Raw genomic sequence first — 16,424 nt, 5'->3', positions numbered from 1 at the left:
TTAAGGATTTTATTTATTTGACAGAGAGAGACACAGCGAGAGGGAGCATGAGCAAGGGGAGCAGGAGAGGGAGAAGCAGGCTTCCCGCTGAGCAGGGAGCCCGATGCGGGGCTTCATCCCAGGACCCCAGGATCATGACCTGAGCTGAAGGCAGAGGCCTAAGGACTGAGCCACCCAGGCACCCTTTGGATGTCCCTTCTAGCTAGACAGCCAACATCCCTCCCCACCCTCTTCCCACAGCTGGGTGTCCTCTCTCTGAGACCCTTTCTTGCAGCCTCCAATCGGCAGAGTTTCTTCCTCAGCCCTTAAAGGCTGGCGTTCTGGGGTTCTCTGTCTCCAACATGCTGCCCCCAGTTACAGCTTCACTGATACCTTCTCGGCTCTCTCTTGTGATGTGCCCTGGGCAACCCCCTGACCTTGCTCCAGTTGACCTTGTCACGTTCTTGAAAGCCTTCCCCTCCCCTCTAATCCCCATCCCAGGGAAGCCCTACAGTCCACGAAGTTACCAAGCCTGTGCCTGGGACCCAGACTGGAGGCCACCCCCTTCACACCCAACACCCTTCCAGGTCGAAGCTCCCCCATCTTCCCAGACTTGGGTCTCTGCCTTGCTTTCTATCTGGTCTTCTGGCGGCTGGCCTGTTTTTAAAAGATCATCCCTGTCCCTACTCTTTTTTTTTTTTTTTTTAAGATTTTATTTATTTGGGGTGCCTGGGTGGCTCAGTGGGTTAAGCCTCCGCCTTTGCAGGTTGTGATCCCAGGGTTCTGGGATTGAGCTCTGCATTGGGCACTCTGCTCTGCAGGGAGCCTGCTTGCCCCCTCTCTCTGCCTGCCTCTCTGCCTACTTGTGATCTCTGTCTGCCAAATAAATAAATAAAATCTTAAAAAAAAAGATTTTATTTATTTGACAGAACACAAGCAAGCAGGGGGAGCAGCAGGCAGAGGGAAAGGGAGAAGGAGGCTCCCCATTTATCAGGGATAAATCTCCGATGCGGAGCTCACTCCCAGGACCATGGGATCATAACCTGAGCCAAAGGCAGACGCTTAAGCCACTGAGCCACCCAGGCACTGTCCCTATTCTACCTTCTGTCAGGATGAAGCCTCCTCCAGGAAGTCCTTCTTGACTTCCTCCTCTACCCCCCATTACCCCCACGCCCTCTCTCCATCTCTGTTCCTGGCCAGACGTTAGATTTCCTGGAGGGGGCATTGTAGGCAGTGAGGTCTTTTCCTCACTCTGATCTGGGAAGGAGATGCTGTTCCTAGTGCCAGACCCCACAGTGGTCTTCTAGAAACACTTGGAGGCCAGCCAGTGTGGATCCAGGTGGCTTCTCTGAGGTGTTGATCAGCCCTGCCGGGGAGGGAAGTAGGCCGAAGGGCCAGGCCGTTGCCACATCTGGGGCTTGGGGGATCTGCTGCATCAACAAGTCCCGAAGAGGAAGTGGTGGGAAAGGAAGTGGATAATTGGGTTTGGCTGAGTTATCTGTGTCCGTCCCTGGCCACACCCCCACCCCACCACCAAGTCCCCTGTCACCCACCCACCCACCTATGCCTTGGACCAGGCTCTCCAGGACCTGGATCAGAGCCTCCTCCCCTGCGTCTGTGTCATGTGACCTTCCCTGGGCCCCACACCTCTGACCTCCAGGATCAGGTCACTCCAGGTTTCAAGCTGATAGGAACATGATGTGAGCCACAAAAGGCAGCTTGCGTTTTTCCAGCAGCTAAGCAAAGAGAGATAAGCAAAGAGCAAACAAAAGAATCAGATAACATGCATTTGGGTGATATATTTTATTTTTTTTTATTTTTTGGGTGATATATTTTATTAAGCCAAATATATTTAAAGTATTATCATTTTAATAGGTGATCAATAGAAAAGGTTATCAAGAGATCTCACATTGCTTTTTTAAAATATTTTATTTATTTATTTGACAGAGAGAGATCACAAGTAGGCACAGAGGCAGGCAGAGAGAGGGGGAAGCAGGATCCCTGGTGAGCAGAGATCCCAAGACCTTGAGATCATGACCTGAGCCAAAGGCAGTGACTTAACCCATTGAGTCACCCAGGTGCCCCTCACATTAGTTCTTCTTACCCATCTTTGAAGTCTGGGGTGTATTTTCCACTCACATCATCTCAGATGCCTTCACATTCCAAATGCCTGGGAGCCTCCTGGGGCCAGTGGCTACCATACTGGACAGCAGAGGGCTTGAGAGAACGCCTTCACTAATGTCCAAACCATCTACGAAACTCTAACACCCAGTAGCTGGAGCCCTATCTGTCTAACACTCCCAAGCTCTAATATGACGTTCTAGAATCCCATGATTCAACTCACACTGTTGGATCCCTTGGAACCAATAGCCTAGGATTCCAATGTTCTACGAGTCTGTAATTTCAAGACTTCAGAGTCTTTGACCTAGATCAGGAATCAGCAAACTCCAGCCTCGGGGCCAAATGTGGCCCACTGCTTGTTTTTGTAAATAAAGTTTTATTGAAACACAGCTATGGCCATTCAGTCTATGGCCACTTTCATGCCACCACGGCAGATTGAGTCGCTGTGGCAGGGACCACAAGGGACCTCTTGGCCAGCAAAACCCCAAATATTTACTCCTTGTTATTTTACTGAAAAAGTTTACTGAGCCTTGATGTTGAGATTCAAAGACTCGAAGACTGATGGTGGTTTTTACGATTGCTCGTTTGACGGTTGATCTTGACAGCTCACACGATGTTACCTACGCTCTTTTCTGTGCATCAAATATCACGTAATAATATACATTGTTCAAAAGGGACTTGTTTCCCCATATTAGGCATTCATTTATCCTTCCAGATTTCTATAATTGTGTCAGGTCGGGGACACCTGGCCAGCTCAGTTGGTGGAGTTTGTGACTCTTGATCTTGGGGTCGTAGGTTCGAACCCCACCTTATGGGTAGTGATTACTTAAAAAGAAAATTTCTAAAAAAAAATAAATTAATTTAAAAATTAGGTTGGGGGGCACCTGGGTGGCTCAGTGGTTTAAAGCCTCTGCTTTCAGCTTGGGTCATGATCCTAGGGTCGAGCCCCATATCAGGCTCTCTGCTTGGCGGGGAGCCTGCTTCCTCCTCTCTCTCTTTCTCTCTCTGCCTGCCTCTCTGCCTACTTGTGATCTCTGTCTTTCAAATAAGCAAATGAAATCTTAAAAAAAAAAAAAATTAGGTTAGGTTGGGTGCCTGGGTGGCTCAGTTGGTTGAGCGACTGCCTTCGGCTCAGGTCATGATCCCAGACTTCCAGGATCAAGTTCCCGCCTTGGGCTCCCAGCTCCTTGGGGAGTTGGCTTCTCCCTCTGATCTTCTCCTCTCCCACGCTCTCTCTCACTCATTCTCTCTCAAATAAATAAATAAATAAAATTTTTAAAAATTAGGTTAGGTTGAACTCTAAGAAACTGCCAAACTTCATCCCATTTTTGGGGTGAAGGGGTGTAATGACTTATTATTTATTACTTTAAAAATTGTAAAATACAAGTCACATAAAATTCACCATCCATGGCATTTAGTACATTGCCAGTGGGTGCAACTGTCACCATTCTCTCATTCTGAAACATTTGCATCACCCCAAAAAACCCCATCCACCCCCCAGCCCCTGGCAACCGCTAAACTGTTTTCTCATTACAGATTTGCTGGAATGCAACCCATTTTTTTTTAAAGATTTTATTTCTTGGGGCGCCTGGGTGGCTTAGTGGGTTACGCCTCTGCCTTTGACTCAGGTCATGACCCCAGGGTCCTGGGATCGAGCTCCGCATCATGCTCTCTGCTCAGCAGGGGGCCTGCTCCCCCCCACCCCCCGCCTCTCTGCCTACTTGTGATCTCTCTGTCAAATAAATAAATAAATAAAAGATTTTATTTCTTTAGTTGTGTGTGTGTGTGAGAGAGAGTGAGAGCACAAGCTGGGGGAGCAGCAGAGGGAGAGGGAGAAGCAGGCTCCCTACAGAGCAGGGAGCCCGATGTGGGACTAAATCCCAGGACCCTGGGATCATGACCTGAGCCAGAGGCAGAGGCTTAAGGGACTGAGCCACCCAGGCGCTCCACAACCGTTTTGACCCACAACATGGCAATTTTCCATGTCAACGTCACTGTCTCAGATCTCCTTCTTCTAGCTACCCCCATGATGAGGGGCTGGTACTTGGATCTTTTGGAGTGGCTATAAAAAGAAATCCCACCCCTAGAGCAGACCCTCCTTTACTATTAAAGCTGTGTCCCCGGGGTGCGCCTGGATGGCTCAGTGGGTTAAGCCTCTGCCTTGGGGTCAGGTCATGATCTCAGGGTCCTGGGATTGGGCCCCACATGAGACTTTGCATCTGACTTTCTGCTCAGGCAGAAAGCCTCACCCCCCACCCCCAAATCTGAGAAACGTGAGAAACGTGCGCCCCAAGGCTCAGGGGCCGCGGTGTTTATGAAACCCTACTGATCTGAGAGACACCCCCCTGAGAACTTGAGATCAGGGGAAGTTTGGGCTGATGAAGGACAGTCCCCACCCTGCACTTCTGCTGTCGTCATCTCATCGGGAGGGTCTGGGGCCAGGACAAGGCTCCGCCAAGACGCTGTCACCATGGGAGAGGATGGGACATGTCACAGGTCACATAGTGAGCTTGTTTGTTGACTCAAAATAACTTCCTCTAACAACACAATTTTATTCCTTAAACAACATCAAAGGAAATGTGTAAATCTATCCCCTCGACCCCAAGGCACGCACAGAGTGACGGTACACCCACACACACAGAAGAACCACGGACTAAGCGTTCTGAAACTGGAGAACAACTTCCTCTTGCTAAGCCTTCTTGAAATGGAAATTTTAAGTTCCATTGTATTCTTTTCATCCTTGTTAATTCAACACATCAGTAATGTCAGTAGGCATAGCTGATGTGCCCATGTGCCCGGAACCCACCGAAGCGCTTGAAATCTCTTTACGCATTTGCTGCTGGTGGCAGAACGGCCATTGCACAGAGGAGGGAGTCGAGGCCCCCGGTCTCACCCACGGTGGACCTGGGCTATGAATCTCATCATTCTGGCCCTCAAGTTCACGTTCTCAGCCCCACACCTGGGCTGGGAGGGAGGTTAGGGACCACGATGGTCAACATGTTCCCATTTCAGAGACGGGAAGCTGCGGGGAACAGGATGGAGGGGATGGTTCTGTCTGCCCTGTGGTTGGTGGCCTTGGCCTTTTTGTCGGGAATGTGACCCTGAGCTGTCTCCCTCAGTCCACAGAAGGCGGGAGGAATATTTATCTGTCTTCAAGGCTCTGCAGAGGGCAGAGAGGGGGGGCTGGTACACAGCTGGAGGCTGGGAGGAGGGTAGCGAGCTGTGTGGGGGTGCTCTCTGAGGGTGACGTCAGAGGGCCCCCTGGAGGAGTGAGTTCCAGCCAAGACCCCCAGGCCTTTGAGGTCAGACCGCATGCAGGTCCAGCTTCCAGGAACTGGTGGCATTGCTGCTGGGGTTGGTGACCCTGGGTCAACTCTCCACCCACCTGAGTTCTCTCCAGTTTCATTTGCTGCCCAGTAATTTTGGGATGTGTGAGTCATGGGAAGAATACAGGACAAACACACCCTTGGAGTAGGAAAAGGCCATTCCCATTTTCCCCCTGCTTATGAAGATTTGCTGGGGCCCGGGAAGTGGCAGTGCTCAGTGTCCCGTAGGAGCTCTGGCAAGGGGGACGGACTTCCAGGAATTCACCAGCTGCCGGACGCTGGGAGCGACCCCAGCCCTCCTGGGTCTTGGCTGTGAGTCCGGATAGGGTTTCCAAGTGGCATCTGGTCAAGGTGAGGATGGAGGGAAGGAGGGCGGAGGGAGGGGCGGAGGGAGAGAGGATGGCATCGGGCCATCTCAGCTTTTTTTTTTATTTTTTAAGTTTTTATTTATTTATTTGACAGAGAGAGAGATCACACATAGGCGGAGAGGCAGGGGGGTGGGGGAAGCAGGCTCCCTCCCTCCCCCAGCAGAGCCCGACATGGGGCTCGATCCCAGGACCCTGAGATCATGACCTGCGCCGAAGGCAGAGGCTTCACCCACTGAGCCACCCAGGCGCCCTGTCATCTCAGCTTTGAAGGCAAATACTTTTCAGAATTTGGAATCAGATGGAGAATTGGAGAGGTGGGATTTTATGACCACCACACTGGAATTCCAGGCTCTTGGAATTCTCGTGGGCGGCCCAATAGAAAAGCTTCTGGTCAAACTGTCCACACATCTGGCACACTCAGGTGTAGGGCAAAGGGCCAGTCTCCAAACTCCAGGAGCCCTTGCATTTTCTGGAAAATCCATCCAACGGCCACTTGTCCAGTGAACTAGCCTTTTGACTCACCAGTTCTGCTTCCTAAGAAGGAAGATTTAATTTTAGTTCCATGGATAACAGACACACACACGTCAGAGCTGGGAAGCTCTGTGTGTCTCCACAAGCTGGGTGTGCACAGGGAATAGGCTCCTGGCTCAAGGAAGAGCACAGACCTAGTGTCGATGTGCCCCCTGTTCCCCCAACCTGCTGCTACCCACCCCCACAGACCTCTCCTGCTTGTTTTTGAACTTGACGTGAATGGTATCCCTCAGCCACCTCCCCTGCGCGTCTGTCTGCCTCCTTCCCTTAGCAGCGTCTGTGTGAAATCCATCCACATTCGCCTGTGCGCTTTGTTCTGCTATAGAATATTCCACGGCTGGAGTACACCACGCTATGGTTTCTTCTTCTTCTTCTTCTTTTTTTTTTTTTTTAAGATTTTATTTATTTATTTGAGAGCAAGAGAGAGAGGAGAGAGCACAAGCAGGGGGAGCAGCAGAGGGCAGAGGGAGAGGGAGAAGCAGATTCCTGATGAGCAGGGAGCCGGATGCGGGACTCGATCCCAGGACCTGAGCCAAAGGCAGACACTTAACCGACTGAGCCCCCCAGGCACCACCATACCAGGGTACGTTTATGCATTCCCCTGGGGGTGACAACTGGGTGACTTCCCATAGGAAAGTCTTTCCTGGCACGGGTCTTTTGATGAGCATGTGTGTGCTTCTCTGGGGTGGGGGGGAGCATGTGTGTGCTTCTCTGGGGGGAGGGGCGACGTGTCCGCGGATTTGGCCCCGCGGTTCCCTAGACAGAAGTTCCAACAAGAATGGGTGACTTACAAACACACCCATGCAAAGCGCACGCACACGGGTGCCTGTGGGCTCAAGGAACCGAGAGAGAAACCGAAGTGACCCCTTTGCCGCTCTGTGCCTCAGTTTCCCTCTTTATTCTTTCACTCGCTAAATAGCAACAAAGCACTTGCTGGATGCCGCGTGGTTTTCTAGATGCCAGGGACATGGCAGAGCCCAAAGCCGCGGCCGGTTTGGGAAATGGAGCATCACAAGAATACGAACTTCGGGCGCTTGTCATAAGGGCTCCGCCTGATCCATGATAGGTACTTGGTAAATGTCATCGGCTATCGTAAACATTATAAAATGATAATTATTATAATAATGGTAATTGTGTTTTCTATGTAGACATGAATCTAATTTACTGTACAAAATGATGATAAAATAACAAGGCTCTTCGTGATTATCATTAAACGTCCTTTATTTACAGTCTGACGCTGGTTCATGAGCCTGGTCCATCCAGCGTGTGGGTTGACCCTCCAACGGCTGCAGGAAAGGGCTGACGTGTGTGCAGATAGGGCAGTGGATGGAAAACACACTTGTTATGTGGAAAAGATAAGGAGATAACACAGTAGCTGTTGGATGTTGCATTTCTGTCAGAGATATTCAAAGGGAAATACCACAGTTGGTTGAGCTGCCAACATTAGGGTTCCCGGATTTTGACCAGTATAAAAGCTGGGCAGGGCAGGGTCTGAGGGTTGGGAGAGAGGGTGTGTCTGTGTACCAGTAGGTACCAGCAACTTCCACATGACTAATGCTCTCTGGGTCCAGCCAGCTCTCCACTCCGATTCACCTGCTCAATTACCTCTAAGGTAGGAATAGTAATATTCTCTTTTTACAGAAGAGGATGCTGAAGAACAGAGAGGTTAAGTGACTTGCCCAAGATCACATAGCTGGTGAGGGTCTGAATTTTTAAAGGCTGCACACCTTTTACTCTAGTGATAAAAATACTACGAATGCATCATGCGAAACTCCAAACACACACGCATGTACACACACACACACACACACACACACACACACACACACAAAGTGGCTGGGCCTCTTGGCAACTACTTGGCAGGAAGGAGGGGACAGGGCAACGCTCCACTTCCCCTCTGCTTTTCCTGTTGCATCAATGCCCCTAGAGCCCTGGGTAGTGCTGGCTCACCCACGAGAGCCAGCAGGGAGCCTCAGGGTCAGGCCATTCTGACATAGGGGGGATGACCCACCATCCGCCTGAGCCCTTTCCCTGTGCCACGAGCTTTATCACATGTCACCTCCACGAGGCCTCCCCCAAACTGGTGAGGTAGGTTCACCTCTGTGACTCACTTCTCAGATGAGGAAACCAAGAGAGAGAGCCAAGTGAAACCGAGTTACGGAGCCCGGGTCTGCTCAGGGCCACCAGCTGTGCCACCTTGTGTCTTCTGAATCTAAGGTTTTTGGGTGAATGTGTTTTGGGGCCCAGAGTTCCAGAGTGGGGCTGACACGGTTCAAAACTCAATTCTGTTACTTGCTTACCTGAATGATCTTAGGTAAGTTACTTCTCTGGGCCTCAGTTTTCTTGTCTGCAGAATGGGTATAATAATAACCTGCATAAAAGGACAGTATTAGAATCAGAGGGTTGGGGCGCCTGGGTGGCTCAGTGGGTTAAAGCCTCTGTCTTCAGCTCAGGTCATGATCTCAGGGTCCTGTGATTGAACCCCACATTGGGGTTCTCTGCTCAGCAGGAAGCCTGCTTCTCACCACCCCCCACTTGCCTCTCTGCCTACTTGTGATCTCTGCCTGTCAAATGAATAAATGAAAAAATCTTAAAAAAATAGTTAAAAATAAAGAATCAGAGGGTTGTTATAAGAATCAAACGATTTAAGATTTAAAGGTTCCTGGAGCAGTGCTCAACACATAACAGAGTGGACTCAATGGAGGACAGCTTCTAATAATAATAATAATAATAATAATATAATGGTAAGTAATAGTAATATTATATTATATATTTTATTACTATTATAGTAATAATATTTTATAATATGTATTATATGGATATGTAGTAATCTATTACTAATTATATATTTTATATAGTATATTATGTCATATATAATATATAGTAAGTATATAACATATTATAGATAGTATATATTTTTATATACTATATAATATAGTCATAGCATATATTTATATATAACATACTAATATATAATATTTAATATATTTGATATATAATACTAGTATATACTAGTATATATTAGTATATTACTATTATATAATATTAATATATTAATATTACTAATAGCATTATTATGTATTCTATTACTATATATTCTATTATCATAGTAATAGCAATATTATATTATTATTATTGCTATGATAATAGCACCTCACCTCACTGCTTAGCATCCTCCTATGGCCCCAATCTCATGGGACATAAAAGATAAATGCCTTGACAACGCCTTCCATGGTCCATGATATCTTTCTGTTCTTGCCTTCCCCTTCTCTGCCTTACCAACTCCATTCCAGCCACGCTGACATCCTCACTGTTCCTTGAACATGACCATCATGTTTTCACCTCAGGGCCTTTGCACTGGCTATTCCCTCTGCCTGGAACTCTCTCCTCTCAGATCGTCCCTCACTTCCTTTATGGCTTTGCTCAAGAAAGCCCCTCCTTGACCACTCATTTAAAATCCCCTGTGGTGTTTTTTTTTTTTTTTTCTCTAGCATTTATCACCTTCTAAGACACTGTATTTCGCTTATGTATTCCTTTTTTGACTTGTTTCTTCCTTATCTGACTCTTCCCGCTAGAGTGTCAGCTCCAAGAGAAAAGAATTTTTTTCTTTTGTTTGTCATGGCCCCTGGTGTGCAGCAGTCCTGGAAGAGAGAAGGTACTCAGGAACTTTCTGGAATGAACGAAGGAATGAATGAACGAATCTCCTGGGCAGAGAATTCAACATTTTATTTTTCTTGTTTTCCTAACGCCATCATGATTTTCAGAAACTGCTTGTAGTAGGATTCTAGAAATGTTCTGTTTCTTGGTCTTGGTGCCCATCTCCTGGCTGTGATAATGTTGTGAAGCCCAGAGAGCTGGTGCTACGTGATGTGTGCACTTCGTGGTCTGGGTTTATGATCGAGTTTATGTAAAAAACAAAATGACATAATTGCTCCGGAGAGACATTTTTCATGGCACCAAGATTCAAAAACACCAATGAAGAAGAATTAAGACAAGTACTTTTGTTGTCAATATGTATTAACCTTTCCCCCTCTTGATGGATATTTGGATTCCAATATTTTAAATTCTAGGGGTGCCTGAGTGCTTAGTTAGTTCACTGCTTTCGGCTCAGGTCATGATCCCAGGGTCATGGGATTGAGTCCCGAATCAGGCTCCCTGCTCAGTGGGGAGTCAGCTTCTCCCTCTGCCCCTCACCCGGCTTGGGCTCTCTCCCTCTCTCAAATAAATAAATAAAATCTTTTGTTTTTTTTTTTAAAGGTTTATTTATTTATTTGACACAGAGAAATCACAAGTAGATGGAGAGGCAGGCAGAGAGAGAGGGAAGCAGGCTCCCTGCTGAGCAGAGAGCCCGATGCGGGGCTCGATCCCAGGACCCTGAGATCATGACCTGAGCCGAAGGCAGCAGCTTAACCCACTGAGCCACCCAGGTGCCCCAATAAATAAATAAAATCTTAAAAAAAAAAATTCCATCAACACCAATGTTGAGTCACACAATGCTATTCTAGAATTCCAAATAATAATCAGCTGGGGTTCTTTTTCTTTTTTTTAAATTTATTTGGCAGAGAGAGAGATCACAAGTAGGCAGAGAGGCAGGCAGAGAGAGAGGAGGAAGCAGGCTCCCTGCTGAGTAGAGAGACGTGTGTGGGGCTTGATCCCAGGATCCTGAGATCATGACCTGAGCTGAAGGCAGAGGCTTAACCCACTGGACCACCCAGGCGCCCCTCGCCTGGGGTTCTAATAGTATACTATTTTGGGATTCCAAAATATTTTCTTTATCATGATCAGGTTCTAGCACTGCAATGTTCTAGAATCCCAGGATGCTCATGGGTTAGTGTCCTCAACCTCTGGTGTTCTAGAATTCCAGTCTTCTGACCTTGCCTGGGTTCTGATGGGGCCCTATTCTCGAATTACAGGATGCTCCCCAGCGAGTTCTAAGATGTTAGTCTTCTAGAATTCCAATATTAGGACGCACTGGAGTTCTGACGCTGTCCTGGCCCAGCTTCCAAGAGGCTAGTGGGGGTTCCTACACCCTGAGGGGTTTGTCAAGGAGTTTTCATGATTTCTCTCCCGTTCAGGTGTCTGGGGCCTGGATGGAGAACACTTCTCTCAGCTACGAGTATGGGGATTACGACGGGGTTCCGGATCTCCCCGTGGACTGCATGGACGGCACCTGCATCTCTGCCTACCCACTGCGCACCGCCGTGTTTCTGCTCTACGCCGCGGTCTTCCTGGTGGGGGTGCCCGGCAACGTGATGGTGGCCTGGGTGACCTGGAAAGAGGCCCGCCGGAGGGTCGGGGCCACCTGGTTCCTACATGTGGCCGTGGCCGATCTGCTCTGCTGTGCGTCTCTGCCCCTCCTGGCGGTGCCCATAGCACGCAGGGGCCACTGGCCGTATGGGGCGGTGGGGTGTCGGGCGCTGCCCTCGGTCATCCTGCTGTCCATGTATGCCAGCGTGCTCCTTCTGGCCGCTCTCAGCGCGGACCTCTGCCTGCTGGCCTTCAGGCCCAGCTGGGGGGCTGCGGCGGGCTGGGCACGCAGGGTGCAGGCGGCCTGCGGGGTCGCCTGGACCGTGGCCTTGCTGCTCACTGTGCCCTCGGCCATCTACCGCCGGTTGCACCAGGAGCATTTCCCTCACCGGCTGGAGTGCGTGGTGGACTACGGCGGCTCTGTGGTGCTGGAGAGCACAGTGACTGCCATCCGCTTTATTTTTGGCTTCCTGGGGCCGCTGGTGGTGGTGGCCAGCTGCCACGGTGCCCTTCTGTGCCGTGCGGCCCGACACCGTTGGCCCCTGGGCATGGCCGTAGTGGTGGGTTTCTTTGTCTGCTGGGCCCCCTACCACCTGCTGGGGCTGGTCATCACTGCCGCTGCCCCACACTCCAGGCTCCTGGCCCGGGCCCTGCAGGCTGAACCGCTGGTCAACGGCCTCGCTCTGGCTCACAGCTGTCTCAATCCTGTGCTCTTCTTGTATTTTGGGAGGACTCAACTGCGCAGATCACTGCCAGCCGCCTGTCGACGGGCCCTAAAAGAGTCACAGAGCAAGGATGAAAATGCCGTCGGCCAGAAATCCACCAGCCATGATCTAGTCTCAGAGATGGCAGTGTAGGCTAGAAGGAAACTGGTCTGTGTGCGACCCTTGGATTTCGCAAGCTAGCTTCAGGCATAGCTGGATCCAGTGGATCAATGATATCATTTCTTACTTTATTCATTAAACAAACATTCATTAAGCACCTACTATGTGTAAGGCCCTGTTATAGGCACTGAGGAAATAGCAGTGACCAAGAGACACAAAGGGAGCCGACATTTTACTGGAGGAAGACAGGAAATAAGCAAAGGAGAAGATATGCAATATAACAAGTTGTGGCAAGGGCTAACCTAAAGGGGATAAAGAGGACTGAGTGGGGCAGGGATATAGTAAGCTAGGCAAGGCCCATTGAGTAAGGTGATATTTGAGCCCAAACCTGAGGAAGGGAGGGAGGAGTCATGCTTAAATCTGGCAGAAAATCATGCCAAGCACTGGGAGCAGCAAGTACAAAGGCCCTGAGGCACAAAATGCTCAGCATACTTCAGGAAGAGCAAAGAGGCCAATGTGGATGAAGCAGAGGCAGCAAGAGGGAAAGTAGGGTGAGACAGAGGGAGAGAGGTAGCGGGGGGGCTGGATTTGAAAGCCCTCCAGGCCACAGCAAGTGTTTGGAGAGCCATGGCAGTGTTCTGAGCTGTAGTTATCAGATAAAATATACACCAAATTAAATTTGAGTTTCAGATAAACAGCAAAAAAGTTGTTTGTTTGTTTTTTTAGCATGAGTATGTCCCATGCAACATTTGAGACATCCTTAAAAAAAATTATTTGTTCGGACGTCTGGGTGGCTCAGTCAGTTAAGCCTCTGCCTTCAGCTCAGGTCATGATCTCAGGATCCTGGGATCGAGTGCCGCATCGGGTTCCTTGCTCAGCAGGGAGTCTGTTCTCCTCTGCCTGCTGCTTCCCCTGCTTGTGCTGTCTCTCTGATAAATAAATAAATAAATAAATAAAATCTTAAAGAAAGTATTTGTTGTTGGGGATGCATGTCTGGCTCAGTCAGTGGAGCATGTGACTCTTAATTTTGGGGTTGTGAGTTCAAGCCCCACATTGGGTGTAGAGATGACTTAAAAATAAAATATTTACGTTTGTCTGGGTGGTGCAGTCAGTTAAGCATCTGACTCATGGTTTCGGCTCAAGTTGTGATCAGGATGGAGCCTGAGCCAGGCTCTACAGTCCGTGTGGAGTCTGCTGAAGACTCTCTCTCCCTTTTCCCCTGCCCCTCCCCACTGCTCGTTTTCTCTTTCAAATAAATAAGAAAAGTCTTGAAAAAAATAAAAATCTTGAAAAATTCTTTAAAATAAAAATTATTTGTTGTTTATCTGAATTCAAATTCAAGTGAGCATTCTGTAAAAAAAAAAAAAAAATTTTTTTCCTAAATCAGGCAACCTGATTTGGAGCAGAGTCATGTCTTGATCTGACTTAGATTTTAATAGGATCCCTCTGGTTGCTGGTGGAGACCAGACTATGGGGTAGGGGGAAGGAACATGAGCTACCACTTTGGCGAAGAGACTACTGCCACGGTCCAAGCAAGAAGAGATGCACAGTTGGGTCAGGGTACTAGCAGAGGTGGTGAGAAGGTGACAGATTATGGCTCTGTTTTGAAGGAACTGTCTATGTCCAAGCTCCTTAGCTTTCTATTCAAGGCTTCTCTCTGCTGCTGGACGCACTTATGTTCACACCGCTGCAGTGGACAGAATCAGGGCCCCTAATGGGGTCTACATCCGAAACGCCTGAACCAGGGAATATGCGACCTTACATAAGGGAACTTCGCAGGTGTGATTAGGGATCTTGAGGGGGGGAGAGCTTCCCACATGATCTGGGTGGGGCCAAGGCAATCCCAAGGATCCTTCTAAGACAGAGGCAGGAGGGTCAGAGTCACGAGCAGGAAATTTGACAGAGGAAAGAACTATCAGAGTGATGGATGGAAAGGGCCATCGGCCAAGGAATTCAGGAAGGGGCCTGTTGACACCTTGATTGTAGGTGCCTGACCTCCAAAATTTTAATGGAATAAATTTGTACTCTTCTGAGATGCTAAGTTTATGGTCACTTCTTTTAGCAGCCACAGGAGACAAAGACAGATCCTCTGGGCTGTATAATTTTCATGTCTCTAGGCCTTTTCTCAAGTTGGTGCCACTGCCTAGAATGGCCTTCAGATCCGTGGTGCCCTATGTGGTAATCACCAGCTCTTGGTGGTACTCAGATGCAAATGAGTTCAAATAAAAAAATGAGTTTCTCAGCCCCAGCTGCTAGTTTTGAAGCTCAACAGCCAGCCCAGGAGTCCCTGGTGGGCCAGTGAAGATTGGAATCTTTCCATCAGTGCAGGCTGTTTCCTGAGACAGGGTTGCTTGGGAATCTCACTTGAGAATCTCTCCTGCTCACATCTTTGAAGCCACATAGTAGTGACATCTGAATGTAGGGTCATGACTACAGGACAGCATCTCCCACAGAGCTTCTCCTTTAAGGTAAGTCCCACACCAGCACAGGGAAGTAAAGGGAGATGCTTCATTTTATAAGAGGAAGCCCAGAGAGGGGAGGTCATCTGCCCAAGATCACACAGCAAATAAATTGTAGAACTGAGATTTGATCCCGGGTTCACTTGACTCTGCTGCCCATGCTCTTATCTCTGAAATCTTCCTTCCATGCCTTGCTCAAATGACACTTTTCTCCAGGGAGTCCTCTCTGATTCATTCCCCTCTGAGGAGGGAATAGTGTTGTCTTCTCTGGGTTGAGTTTCTGAAACACAAGTTCCCAGGTACATTGTAAATTCCCCATGACAACATCTGAGCCCTTTTAATTTTAATCTCTTCTCCACCCATCCCAGGCCTGAGAAATAGCAAAACTATCTTCATTTGTCTACACCCTGTTTTCCAATGTTGAAGATCTTTTTCTTGCTATCTCTTCTTCTTTTTTAAAAATCTTTTTTATTTACGATTTAAAAAAATTTTTTTAAAGATTTTTTTATTATTATTTATTTGACACAGAGAGAGAGAGCGCACAACCAGGCAGAGATGCAGGCAGAGAGAGAGGGGGAAGCAGGTTCCCTGCCAAGCAGAGAGCCCGACGTGGGTCTCGATCCCAGGACCCCGACACCACAACCCGAGCCGAAGGCAGAGGCCCAACCCATTGATCCCCCCAGGTGCCCCTTTACAATTTTTTAAAAAATATTTTTTATTTATTTGACACAGTGGATGTAGGGGCTGGAGAGCAAACACAAGCCAGGGGAATGGCAGGCCGAGGGAGAGACTGGGCAAGGAGACTGACCGACGTAGGCCTCGATCCCAGGACCCTGGCTGAAGGCAGCCACTTAACCGACTGATTATTCAAAATAATCTTGCTTTTTGTTTGTTGTAACTTCCCTTTTTCTGCTCTTAATTTCATTTGTTTTTTGAACGTATCGATTTCCTTGTTTCCAAAGCACCAGGTCTTAATATTTTTCCAAGAACGAATTTCAAGTTTGCTACTCAGTCCTTGGGTTGGTAGTTTGCGACATACATGGTGAAGTCGTATCTGTTGTTTACTTCCTCCCATTTTTCTTTAAAAAGAAATTGGAGTTCTCTTTTGGAAAGTTCAAGCAATGCTTGGTCAATTTCTTCCCCTTCTTCTTTTGATCATGACATATGAATTGGCTTCTCTATGTTCAGATTGTTTTCCAAAGGTTTAATAATTGCAGCCAACTTTCATCTTGACATCCTAACTCAATGTCCAACACATGACTCAAACTTGAATACATTCAAAAAGGAGCTCTGGATTTTCTCTCTTAGCCCTCCTCTATTTTCCTGATCTCAGTGGATCAGGAAAATACAGCAACTCTGTATTTTCAGGCACTGAGGCCAAAAAAGTTGGGCTCATCCTTGACGCCTCTCTTTCTCTCACATTCAATGGCCAATCTGTCAGCCAACGCCTCCGGGCTCTGCCTTAAAGTACGCACAGAACCATTCTGCACTTCTCACCACCTTCTCAGCCATCATCCTGTCATCGTGTCCCCACCCCCCTTCTCTCACTTACTGCATCAGCTGCTTTCC

At 48.3% G+C, this 16,424-nt stretch overlaps 1 protein-coding gene across 5 annotated transcripts in view; it reads left to right on the top strand.

Moving 5' to 3' along the window:
- Positions 1-13,726, top strand: part of C5AR2 (complement C5a receptor 2) — a 51,011-nt gene extending 37,285 nt beyond the window's left edge. The window contains exons 1-2 of one of the 5 annotated variants that reach the window (XM_059151270.1): positions 5,508-5,777; positions 11,401-13,726. In XM_059151270.1, coding sequence (XP_059007253.1) covers positions 11,416-12,429 — 1,014 coding nt within the window. In that variant the 5' untranslated portion in view covers positions 5,508-5,777; positions 11,401-11,415 and the 3' untranslated portion in view covers positions 12,430-13,726. Of the gene's footprint in view, positions 1-5,507; positions 5,778-6,752; positions 6,909-8,247; positions 8,414-8,476; positions 8,640-11,400 lie in introns of those variants that run through there. The other 4 variants (XM_059151271.1, XM_059151269.1, XM_059151272.1 and 1 more) reach the window with 4 other exon arrangements.
- Positions 13,727-16,424: the final 2,698 nt, after the last annotated feature.

The sequence above is a fragment of the Mustela lutreola genome, chromosome 16, assembly GCF_030435805.1.
Source record: "Mustela lutreola isolate mMusLut2 chromosome 16, mMusLut2.pri, whole genome shotgun sequence".
NCBI classification, from domain to species: domain Eukaryota; kingdom Metazoa; phylum Chordata; class Mammalia; order Carnivora; family Mustelidae; genus Mustela; species Mustela lutreola.
The sequence above is the reverse complement of the archived record's forward strand: the minus strand, read 5'-3'. Positions and strand labels throughout refer to the sequence as shown.